At 37.9% G+C, this 13,167-nt stretch overlaps 1 protein-coding gene across 1 annotated transcript in view; it reads left to right on the top strand.

Annotated features, from left to right (window-relative positions):
* The window catches only part of triqk (triple QxxK/R motif containing), a 44,302-nt gene extending 35,481 nt beyond the window's left edge, over window positions 1–8,821 (top strand). Inside the window, 1 exon segment of the mRNA XM_052136755.1 lies at window positions 8,720–8,821. Within this exon segment, the coding sequence (XP_051992715.1) occupies window positions 8,720–8,821 (102 nt within the window).
* The last annotated feature ends 4,346 nt before the right edge of the window (window positions 8,822–13,167 follow it).

Raw genomic sequence — 13,167 nt, 5'->3', positions numbered from 1 at the left:
TCTGCCACTCCGGACTCTTATGTCCTTGAGTCGACATTTCAGCCCATGCCTAAACATGTTTGTGATGCGGCAGGTTGTCCTCTCCGCACACATTCATTGGACTTTTCTAGTTTGGATGTTCTGCACTCCGGGTTCTTATGCCCTTGAGTCGACTTCTCAGCTCATCCCTGAACAAGTTTGTGATGCGGCAGGCTGGTCCTCTCCGCTCACATTCATCAGTTTTTATGACAAGTTTGTGTTGCGATCGGGTTCTCTTCGCACACATTCATCAAACTTTATGGGTTAGATGCTTTGCTACTCCGGGCTCTTATGCCCTTGAGTCGACATCTCAGCCCATGCCTAAACAAGTTTGTGATGCGGCAGGCTGGTCCTCTCCGCACACTTTCATCAAAATGTAACGGTTTAGATGTTTATGCTACTCCGGGCTCTTATGCCCTTGAGTCGACATCTCAAGCTCATGTCTGAGACCTCTCACGTTTTTGTGAGTACACTGCACAACCATAGGGGTCCGGACAGCCCCAAGTGCGGCTGTGTGGGTATTGCGTTCCCCGTAGCGCTTAGCATTGCAGCATCATAGTGAAGCTTTTTGCAAAGGGAATGTCTCGGGTTACATGTGTAACCCTTGTTCCCTGAAAAAAGCGGAATGAGATGCTGCGCTGCTTTGCCGCACTGGGACGTCCCAGGACTGCTCTTCAAAAAGAAGTATCTGACGACACCTGGTGATGTATCCATTTATAGCCTGGCCGCAGGTGCATCTAATGATTACATCAGCCGAGGCTATAAATTCTGGTCAATGTTCATTGACGTGTTACACACACTATTTCAGCTCGGTCACAATTAAGGTTGTTCCCCGTAGCGCTTAGCAGCGCAGCATCTCGTTCCATGAATGCGTTCAACGCATGCACACTACAACTTCTTTGTTATACCAATGAAACGCTAATACGTGGACTGTCCAATGTGTCTAGAAATAGTAGGCTGTTTGCGGACACTCTTCACGTACTGTGTTGATGACAAAATTTGGTGTCATGTGCACCGTGTGTACCATGATATTGCCATAACATTCTTTGATGTGTTGACCCATTCAAATACAGTACCATGGTACATAAATGTAGTAATCATTCAGTACCATGGTATATATCAAAGTACTATGGTATTACCATATGATACAACCACTGTATCTTGCAAAGAACCATCGCAAAACATTATTTTAGGATATATGACAAATATTTATTACTAAACACTCTGTATGTGAACAGGGTTGGGAGGGTTACTTTTAATTGTAATTTCTAAAGTATTCCATAAGACTACTCAAGGTTCTTATTCTAAATACTTTGGATTACTACAGCACTGGTAGATTTTTTTTTTTTCACTAGTTTTGACAATAAAAACCAGTACAGTAAGACAAAATACATATGTTAAAAATACATTCTCTGAAAAACCTAAATATCTTATGCAGTGTTGTTTCTAAAACAAGATCAATCAAATTGAAAACAATACAAAAATGTTCAAGAATAAGATTTTTTTTTTTTTTTGCCCTAATATCAAAGGTCTTACTAGAAAAAAAGAAATTATGATCCAACGTGAATTTTCTCGCTAAAAAAATTTGATAGTGTCTGGTAACGTGCATTTAAAATGGCTTGAAATCGCATTTTAGCTTGGTGTACAGCTGACAATTTACACAAGGTTTATTTCTGCAGCTCCAAACTTACTTCAAACTTCTCTGTCTGCTCGTATGAATGTAACACATCATAAGTGTTTCACCGCTGTTCAAATGCACTTTGGATAACATCATTTATATAAATGTTTTCCATCTGAAAGGACTAAATATTAAATGAAACAAATGACAATAAAATGCAATGAATGTAACCGTATTCTAATTACCATTAATTTAAATTGTACTCATATTTTGTATTTTAAATACGTAATCCCGTTACATGTATTCAGTTACTCCCAAACCCTGTTTGTGAACTGTGTTTATCGGTCCCATTCACACCTGTGAGTGAAACTTAATATTTATTACACACACACACACACACACACACACACACACACTTGTTGTGTTTCCATGTTTTATGGGGACTTTCCATAGACATAATGGTTTTTATACTGTACAAACTTTATATTCTATCCCCTAAACCTAAACCTACCCCTAAACCTAACCCTCACAGAAAACTTTCTGCATTTTTACATTTTCAAAAAACAAAATTTAGGATGATTTATAAGCTGTTTTCCTCATGGGGACCGACAAAATGTCCCCACAAGGTCAAAAATTTCGGGTTTTACTATCCTTATGGGGACATTTGGTCCCCACAAAGTGATAAATACACGCTCACACACACACACACACACACACACACACACACACACACACACACACACACACACACACACACACACACACACACACACAGACACACACTAGTGTTTCCATGTTTTATGGGGACTTTCCATAGACATAATGGTTTTTATACTGTACAAACTTTATATTCTATCCCCTAAACCTAACCCTACCCCTAAACCTAAACCTCACAGAAAACTTTCTGCATTTTTACATTTTCAAAAAACATAATTTAATATGATTTATAAGCTGTTTTCCTCATGGGGACCGACAAAATGTCCCCACAAGGTAAAAAGTTTCGGGTTTTACTATCCTTATGGGGACATTTGGTCCCCACAAAGTGATAAATACACGCTCACACACACACACACACACACTTTCTCTCTACAAAGACACCACTGCAGACCAGCCGGCAGAGGGGTGAGGTATTTCAGCACACCTGGGTCGGCCAGAGATAACTACACAACAACATACACACACATCCAGGAAAAAAATCACTCTTTAGCTGTTTTTGTTGGAAAGTGATTTTGGTGATCTGTACCACACCTGACCAGGTCCAGTGAGGGCCAACGTTATGAATGCAGAGTTGAATGAGAAAATACCATAGATTTCTGTGAAACTATAAGACCGTGAGAATTCATACAAGCGATGTCGTTGTGTGTGTGAGAGAGAGAGATACAGTGGCCTGTTGCCAGATGAATGGGAACTCACTTCCAAAATGCCTCAGCTGCTGCCGAGAGCCACATGATGCTGTTGGGAATATTCCAGCATTTTTCATCAGAATGTGGGAGACTGAAGCGTAGGCCGCTGAATTATTAGCTTCCTCAAGACAACAAGGTCCCCTCTCTTTGCTCTCTCTCTCTCTCACACACTCATCTGACAATTTAATTTTCAGACAGCCTCCTCTGGACTTACTATGTCTTTTTCTCATAAAGGAAAGTGAGACCACATTTGTGAGACAACATATGAATTGATTTTTACTCACTGTATCGGAAGACCATATTGTAAAACTGTTAATTTTTACCACATTTTTACTCACTGGCTGCCACTGCTGAAACAACTCATTTAAACCAGTTTAAAGGAATAGATTACTCAAAAATGAAAATACTATCATAATTTACTCACCCTTATGCCGTTCCAAACCCATATGACAAGCTTCTCTCTTAGAGGCTGAATGGTTATTAAAAAAAAAGAATAATTCCTTTTGTTATTTTAATTGTGATTTCATTATGATTTGTTAAATTTACATAAGAATACTTATTTTGTATTGTTTTACAAGTGGAGAACTGTGTTCCTGAATTACTTTATTTCTGCTTTGAACATGAGTAAATAGACTACTTATCTAAATGGTCAACTTCACATAAGCCCTCTTAGAAGCATAAAAAACAAAACTGTTATCAAAAATTGTGATCAATTGTACTAAGAAAAACAAGCAAAGGACTAAAAAAACATTAAAGGGGTCATGACATGAGAAACCAAATTTGCCTTGATCTTTTGGTATATAAGAGGTCTTTGTATCATTAAAACGTCCTGCAAGTTTAATATTTTAAGACGTCCTCCCCATTCTAAACGAATCATTTATTTAATCAAGCTCAAAATACAGCTCGTTCTGGATTCATGGTTAGAAGTGACGTGTCGGTTAGAAGTGACGTAACAGCGTTTGCATATGACCGCCTCCAGCACAACATAACTACGCTATAAGCGCAAGACAACTACGCTCATTTCGTATCGCCGTGCGCCTCACAAGTGTTCAGTCGATGGACAGCGAGCTCTGACAGAGACTACTTGTGCACAGGAAAATTACGATGCCACACAGATGTGCTGTTCCTGGCTGTGGTCAAACAAAACCTCTGAATAAGCTGCCGAAAGATCCAGACGTCAGGGAAAAATGGATGCAGTTTATTTTTTGCGGACTGACCCAGTCACGGCAGTGTTAACTTAAGCGTTTGTTCTGTACATTTTAAGGATGACTGTTTTGAGAACAAATCTCAATATGATGCTGGCTTTGCCAGAAAAGAAAACTGTTGCTCAAAGATAAGTCCGTGCCGACTATTCTGGGAACAACGACGACGCAAACTGTAAGTAATCTATTTTAAACTTTAAACTACTTTTTAAAGCGCAATTTCATTCATTATGAATAATCACAGTGTTTTTACTTAGTTTACTTGCATATTGTTCTGGCTGGGGGCGTCAATAATTGATACATAGGCACTGACGTTAGCCAATCATAACAGTGGGCGTTAACACTGAAGTCTTAAATGGAAAACGCCCCCAAAACAGACTGTTTGAATCAGAGGATGAGAAACAGGGTGGGAAAAGGTCATAAATCACTAGATTTTAAAAGTTTTTCTTAAAAAAAAATATATTAATACTATAATTGCACCTAAGGGAACATAATAATACAATAAAAAAAACCATGTCATGACCCCTTTAAGGTAAGTGTGGCATGGGGGGCGTGGTCGTGTGTCGGTCTGCGGGCGAGAGAGAGAGCGGTAAGGCTTGTCACCTGGAGTTTAATTACCTCTAACACCTGTGTCTTGTTATAGTGATACGGAGAGAGACATTTAAGGAACGCCAAATGTCGAGAGGGAGAGAGAGTGAACGCGTGAAACACGAAAGCCAGAGAGTGGAGACCTGTGCCCTGTTGTGTACAAGCGTAACGACGGTTACCGTCATATCTGTAAAAATACTGGGAATAAAAACACTAACCTTGAACCTGCCTCATTGTCTCCTGACTCTTCCAAACCCCCAACCAAACCAGTCTACTGTATGGGCGCCGGCCACGGGGCGTGCTTGATGTCATACGGGAAGCTTGGGAGGAGGGACCTTCGGATAGCAAAAACCAAATTCAATACGTTCTTGACCTTCGAGCAAAACTCCACACTTTGGGAGGGCGGGGCCGGGTCGTGATCCTACACACCCGGTCCCGTATTAGGCTAATTATGCCTCCGTGAGGTTTAAAGGTCGACTGCAGAGGGCTGTGCGGGAGAGAGAGATCGTTAGCGGACATGTCCGTCGTGTGTTTGTGTTGTCTTTTAAGTTTTCCATTAAACTATGATTTATATCGTCAAGCCGGTTCTCGCCTCCTCCTTTCCCATCCTTTAACTATTTTACAGTAAGGTAACACTTTATTTAACAGTATCCTTGTTAACACATATTACATGTAGGGCTGGGCCATACAACAAATATCCATATAATCTAATCTATAGATAATTTGGCTGACAATATAAAATTCAACAATATTGTGATTATTGCAATGATTTTAATCAGTCTTTTACTTGGCCATTAAGTTTCATAGAGTGCATCAGTAGACTAATTTCATGATCCTTCAGGGCTGTATAATTAATCAAAACAACATCAAAATGGTGATATGTCCATATGTGATTATCTGCCAAAGGCTGCAATTAAAGACAGAAACTGATGGTCTGTGTGCTCTTCAGAATGAACTGGCGACGTGCTGATCTGTGTGCACGCTTGTGGGGCTCTTGGGCTAGTGTTTTAGAGCAGTTCACCTGATTATTTAGCAGAGATGGGCCACTTCTGTTAAAAAGAATGAGAGAAATTGGCCTTACAGTTAAAGTAGTACGTACCTTGTAGTACGTGCATGTACATTAGCTATACAAGCTGGAAAAATTGTGTGTGGGGGGGGGGGTCATGATCTGAAGTAAAGAAGCACAAATTATGATACCAGTATTGTCTGGTTTTATTGCTGATTTGAAATCTGTTCTTTGATCATAATCTTTCTCCATTCAAGTAGATAAGGACTTCACTGGCATGACTGGAAATAGCCTCCCGAGAGCATTCCAAAGATGGCCAATAGTGGACTGACTTGCTAGGAAGACTTTGGAAGTACTGCAGGTTCAAGCATTCATGCAATTCCAAACATTAGTAACCGCTATAAAGTTATTATACAAATGTACACATGCGGAACAGTAAAGGATAGTTTGACAGCGGTCCACAAAATGCAAAACTCATATCTGTCAAGCAAACATTGCACTTTCCATTTCATAACAAGAGCTCCTGGTATAGGTGAAATAAACACGACTGCAGTTGCAGGGTCAAAATAAAAACCCCAGGTTAGGGTGAAGTAAAATATATTTTTTATTCCATTTAACTTTAACAAATCTTATATTGAAATTAATAATAATTCTGTATTATATTATAATAATAAACTTGACTGGGTTCCACAGTAATAATTTAGTACTATGCAATATTTATCAGTGCAAAGGATGTCAAGATTTTCACTGAACAACTATTTCAATTTTAGGTTGTTTCTCACCAACACCTATCGTTTGGCTTTAGAAGACTTGGAATATGACACATGAGTCACATGGACTACTTTTATGGACTACTTTTTTTTTTTTTTTTTTTTTGTGAGTTACTATCAACTGCCTTTTCATTCAAGTCAATTTTAGTTGTATAGCGCCTTTCACAACACACATCATTTCAAACAGCTTTACAGAAGATCAGGCATGAGCAGACGATAAAACTGTAATGTCTATAATGTTGATGAATCATCATTGTGTAATTAGATAAAATACAATTGTTAATCGTGTTTAAAAATAAGTAAAATAATAATTGTATTAATGCAATTATTGAAAAGACAGACCAGGATATTAATTAAAAAATTCTCCTTTTTTGTGCACATTTCAACTGGACGGGCTGGGAGACCAGTTAAAAACTAGCTTGGCCAGGCTGAAAGACCAGCTTAAACCTAAGACCACCAATCCTTAGGCTGGTCTTTTTTTTTTTTTTTCTCTCTCAGCAATTAATATGCTTCCTTTGGATAAAGTGACACTTAGGCTTCAACACAAAGCAGTTGAATACAGAAATGAATCAACATGAGCCTCTGGTAATATATGAAACTAAAGTGCAGGAAATGTAAAAGTTTTCCAATTAAGGGAGGCTTAAGCTATTTGCGGTCTGGCTGGAACAAGATAAATGCAGCGGGCAGCGAGTGCTAATGAGGACATACACACTGATGACTGCCGCCGCTGCTTGTACACAGATAGTCATGGCTGTCGTGACGGCTGTTAATAGCCTCTTACAATTTATCTGCTTGAATTAATATTAGCCTTCTGTTTGCTGGTTGGCTTATCTCTGCCTGCTTTTGGTGGATTTGCATGCTGCATGTGTTTGTGTGTGAATGAACATGGGAGGGGGAATGGAGGGATGTGAGATTTTCATTTTGTTCAACAAATTGAAGTATTACGGTCTTGCTTAAAAGATTTAAGCTCTGTTTTATCACAGATCCTGCCTCGTATCATTTCCAATTATACAATTTACTTGGCAAATATGCAAAGAAATTAATAAATAAAATAAATAAATAAAAAATGAGGCATAAACAAAAAAAAATCTCAAAAGAGATTTTTTTTTTTTAAAGCCTCAACTTTCACTATACACTTGGAATTTTCTCATTTTAAATTATGCCCAGAAAAAATAAAAAAATAAATTATGAATATTACGTTGAGGCTAAAAAGTCCCACAACACGCAAGTTTTGATTAGGAAGTTTGATAAGGAGCTGTCAAGATGAAGAACATTTGCTTTTGTTAAATACACAAGTGCTCTTAATGAAACAGGGGTTAATGAGGATTGTAATTTAGTACAAAAGGTAATAAATTACTGTTTTAAATCAAATTCATGGTTGAATACCACTCCTTCAGCCATTATCAATTTAGTTTGGGTATTAAGCTCCCAACAACTCTTAATTAGAACAAAGGCATTTCTGGGAGATTAGCATTCTCTCAGCCCTCTGTGTCTGCCAAACTCTATTTGTGTCACAGCAAGGAACTGCCCAAAATATATTGATATACATGTGCTGAATATTTGTGGTGTTCATTATATCTGTCTATGGTCAGTCTAGCTTGTAATTAATAGAAGAGTGTTTCATTTTCAGATGTTTAAGCAACGGCATTGTAACTTTTTGCATTAGGTCTTTTAAAGTGGTATATGAGCCGTATTTACCTTCTTAATGCACATTATTTCTATAGTGTGATATGTAACTCTCACTGTAATCAATTAGCAATAGATTAAATGAATGCATGCACCTTTTTTCATGTCAAATATCTTGTTTCACTCTAAAATGTGTCCGCTGACAGAAGTAAAATTGGTTGCAATTGGCTTTTTATATTGACCTTTTATATGTATTTTTAAAATGCTGCGTAAATGTATGCCAAAAGTCATAAGTAATTGTTTTGAAGCATGTAGCTCAATCTAGCTACAGTTTTAAAATGTAATTCGGAGTGTTTAAAATGTAATTGTGAATTTGATGATTTTGCTTCCCATTGTCTCTTATTGATAGTTATTCACTTGAGTTACTCATTTTAGTTCCTGTTGGATCAGTCTGAAAAAGTAAACAAGTGTTTTTCTTTCTGTGTTAGGACATCATATTGGTTGTTGTGGCTGTTCTGGTCTTCCTCCTGGGTGTCTATGAATTCTTCTACCTTAATTTGAGCACCGAACTGCACCTGGACATGGACTAAAGTACATTTTGTTTCTCCCTCAGCCCAGATGATTCTGGGAGCCTGGATTCATAGTCACACACATGTCCACCAGCAGTATCATAGTTTTACATGCAGTATCTCATTCCTACTTGCTTGTGCTCTTATACGCCTCATATAACTACACTACTTGACTGTGTGCAAAGAAAAATTATGAGTCTTAAAGTGCATAGAAGCACAAAGAGAGTTTGAAAACCAAGATTTTATGTGTATTTATTGAAAAATATCATAAAACCATGTTGCATTATTAATAAAGTTTCACATACCCCACAGCTTTTACATTTAAAGAGCCCCCCATGGCTACTCAGCCTGCACTTAAGTTCTGGGAAGAGGAGGTGTGCTGGGTCTTTCAGAAACAAAAGGCAAGGAAAGCACAGGGCCCAGACGATGTTTCACCCACTTGTCTAAAATCCTGTGCTGACCAGCTGGCCCCCATCTTTACACAGATCTTCAACAGATCACTGTAGCAGTGTGAAGTACCCTTCTACTTTAAACGCTCCACTATCATCCCTGTCCCTAAAGAAACCCAATATCAAAGGACTAAAGGACTACAGACCTGTCGCAAACTCTGTGGATGATGCAGCCAATATGATTGCATCATATCCTGCAACATCTCGACAGACCAGGGACATATGCAAGGATCCATTTTGTGGACTTCAGTTCGGCTTTCAACACCATCATCCCAGCTCTGTTCCCATGCCTATCTGCCAGTGGATCACCAGCTTTCTGACGGACAGACAGCAGCTAGTGAGACTGGGGAAATTCACTTCCTGCACATGTACAATCAGCACTGGTGCCCCCCAGGGATGTGTGCTCTCCCCACTACTCTTCTCCCTGTATACCAACGACTGCACCGCCATGGACCCCTCTGTCACGCTCCTGAAGATGCAGACGATGCTACTGTCATCGACCTCATCCAAGATGACGACGAGTCTGCATACAGAAGGGAGGTTGAACGGCTGGCTCACTGGTGTAGTCAAAACAACCTGGAGCTCAACACGCTCAAAACAGTGGAGATGAGTGTGGACTTTAGGGGGAAAACCCCAACATTGACCCCCAACATTATTTGTATAGCACTTTTCACAACACATAGTTTCAAAGCAGCTTTACAAGAAATCAGTAGAACATTCCATACCACAATCATCTAGGCTTCTCAATGCTGGAGATTAGAGCCAATAATCCACCTCTGATCATGTTTGTGTGTGCATTACTGAGATTCTCATTGGGCACTCTGTCACAGCATAACTAATTTGCATATCACATACCATAAACTTTGCTTACTGAATGCTAAAGAGCAACCATGAAAATCACTGAACATTGCCACCAGACCTTTGTGTTCTCTGCTTTTGTATTTATGTGTGACCTCCAGAGAGACATAGAAATTGTCAATCAGTGTGAGGTGCTTTTAGCTGGTGTGTATCTTTTGAAGTATTTCAAGAGGAGAAAAAACACTGCCCAGCCTTGACAGTCAGTGCTTCATTCACAAACTGCTGTTTATGCTTGTGTGTGTTTGTGGGGGCAAGATTGAAAGTTAATAAATGCAAGACTGAGGCTGATTACATTCAAGGTTAATTGACATTCTCTTTGTATAGCGTATTGGATCTCGTACAAACACACAGCAATGACTTATTTCATTCCAGACCGTGAGACTTGTTTTATCTTTCCCTGCATGAGGTATATGTCTCTATCTCAGGACAACCGCTGCTCAAACCTTATTTTCCTGGGATGTCTCACTGTTATGATTAATTCAAGGATTGATGCCCTATTGAACAAAACATTTTTGTAGTCTGTCTTTGATTTAAACTCAAGAGCTTTCCAAGTTCTTTCATTGTGAGACCGAACTAAAGCAAAATAAAAATCCTTGACTTATGTTTTTCCTCTTCTCTTGTTTCTTTCATACTTGAGATAACACAATAAACTTTGTTAAAACACGCTGATGCTAATATTAGTTTATTGTATTCATTTTTAAAATCATATAATGATGTCAAGCTTATAAGTAGTATCTGTTTTAGTGCCTTATGGTGTTTAACTTTTTAAAGGGTTAGTGTGCCCAAAAACAATTGTCATTTATTCACCATCATGTTTTCCAGACCAGAATGACTATTTGTTCTGTGGAACACAAATGATGTTAGACTGAATGTTAGGAACTTAAAGCCACTAAAAGTCATATGGGTTTAGAATAACATGAGGGTGAGTAAATAACAGAATTTTCATTTTTGGGTCAACTATTTCTTTAATGTCAAGAGCACACAAGACAGAAGGTCTGTTCGTTATGGGTGCATTCTCTTAATATTTGGGGTCAAGTTTCACCCCAAACAATAAATGTGTAATTTTGTACTGTAATCATGTGTTTTTTTTTTTATTTATTTTTTTAACAAATGTAATAACACTAATAAAAATAAATAAATACAAAGTTGAGCAGTTTTTTTTTTTTTAATTTACTTATATATTTACATCTAAATGACTAAACTACTCCCTTTAATTTTCATATAAAATATGAACATTTTATGTTACATTCACAAATACAATTATCACCAGTAGATTGCTGCAGAGGTCCACTCATTTGCATGGTTGTATTAAAGTGATTTTTATTTATTTATAATGTTGTATGCATTTGGATATATATTTAGACATTATTAAAGACATTAAAGAAGTGTCAATTTTGCAATTATGGCACATTGTGATTACCATGGTGTCACAAAAAGAAGACTTAGTGTAAGATATTTGTTTCCTATTTCAAACTGAAATAACTCAAGTAAATTAATACAAAAAATGCCAATAAAACCAATAGCAATAAACAGAAATGAGCAGTGATAATTCATTTTCTGTACAAACATAAGACTTGTACAGACAAACAATAAACAAAAGCATAAACTTTCTCACAGTGGAAAAGGTCAACTGTCTTAAACTCAGCCTCTGATCTTGTGTGTGTGCACAAGCATTTGTGTGAGCATGCGTGTTGTGTGCTAAGTATTATTGTCTCACCCTTTCATTTCTCTCACTGTTGTGTGTGTGAGTGTGAGCAAAGTGTTTCACACTTTCATTTCTTTTTGTGTGTGTTCTCCATTGTGGATCTGTTATGGTCTCACACCTTTATTTGTGGCTGATTTATTGATTTTATACGAGAAATGTAAAAAAAAAAATAAAAATAAATAAATAAATAAATAAATAAATATATATATATATATATATATATATATATATATATATATATATATATATATATATATATATATATATATAGGTATATCCTCTGTTTTATCATCTCATCCATTCATTTCCAATGTGGGGTCAAATGTGACCCCAAACACAAAGAATTTGTGTATTTTTGTCACACCACCACAATTCAGCCCAATTTTTTTTTTGGTGTGTCTCTGTATAGATAGCAAATGTAAGAAAAGTCACCAAACCTCATGCCACTGAGATGGATGATACCATGTTTTTTAAAGAAGCAAAGTTCAAAAGGGGTCATTTTTGACCCCAACACTAAATGAGGGTTAAAGACTAATTTTCCTGTTTAAAGGTCGTGTTGGTGTATTGCAAGCCCTTTTGACATTAAATAATTAGCAGGATATGAATTATACATATCTATAATGACATATTCACTAGTTAAAATTCTATTTCTTAAGATCAACAGTGGAATTGACATTTTAAATAATTACATTGTTTATAGAACAAATATTAATTCCTGATACTGAATTACAACTAGAATTTTTTTTTAATTATTTGCAACTTATTTAGGGAGTCCCCTCATGCCCTGAGCTCATATGCGATTGTGCCTTGTTAACCTCCCGAGCTTGTTTTTTTTTGTGTATGTGGGCGTGTGCAGGCAATGTTTGTGTAAGTTAGTAGGTAAGGCTCAGCTGTTGCCATGGTTGCCCTGGCTGTAGCAGACCTCCTGAGGGCCACATGTTCTCGGGTTAGTGGTGTGAGCGCCCCTCTGCCTCGGTCATTAAGTCAGTGGCAGCTAAACTGTGGGAGCCCGGCCTAACCATGCCCAGTGCCACCGATGTCAATTATATCCAGTATGAGTGTGTTAGCTCATGAACCCTTTGGTACAGCTGGGAGCTGTTCACATTCACACCCCACTACACTCATTAGCAGCAACAGGTGGCCAGTAGTGGGCAAACAGTGGAAGCTGAATCTAGCTCGCGAAAATGGCATTGCACGGTTAATTATCTCTGTGTTGCTGCCGCATGAATTTATGAATGCACTGCTGCTATCATCTGAGCTTCGTCTGAGCACTGTTTACTGTGGTATCAAGATTGAATCTTGAATATTAAACATGTATCAGCTTAATGAGTGCTCTGGTAATCATTGAGAAAATT

This window comes from Xyrauchen texanus, chromosome 10, assembly GCF_025860055.1.
Source record: "Xyrauchen texanus isolate HMW12.3.18 chromosome 10, RBS_HiC_50CHRs, whole genome shotgun sequence".
NCBI lineage: Eukaryota > Metazoa > Chordata > Actinopteri > Cypriniformes > Catostomidae > Xyrauchen > Xyrauchen texanus.
This window is presented reverse-complemented; position numbering and strand designations above follow the sequence as displayed.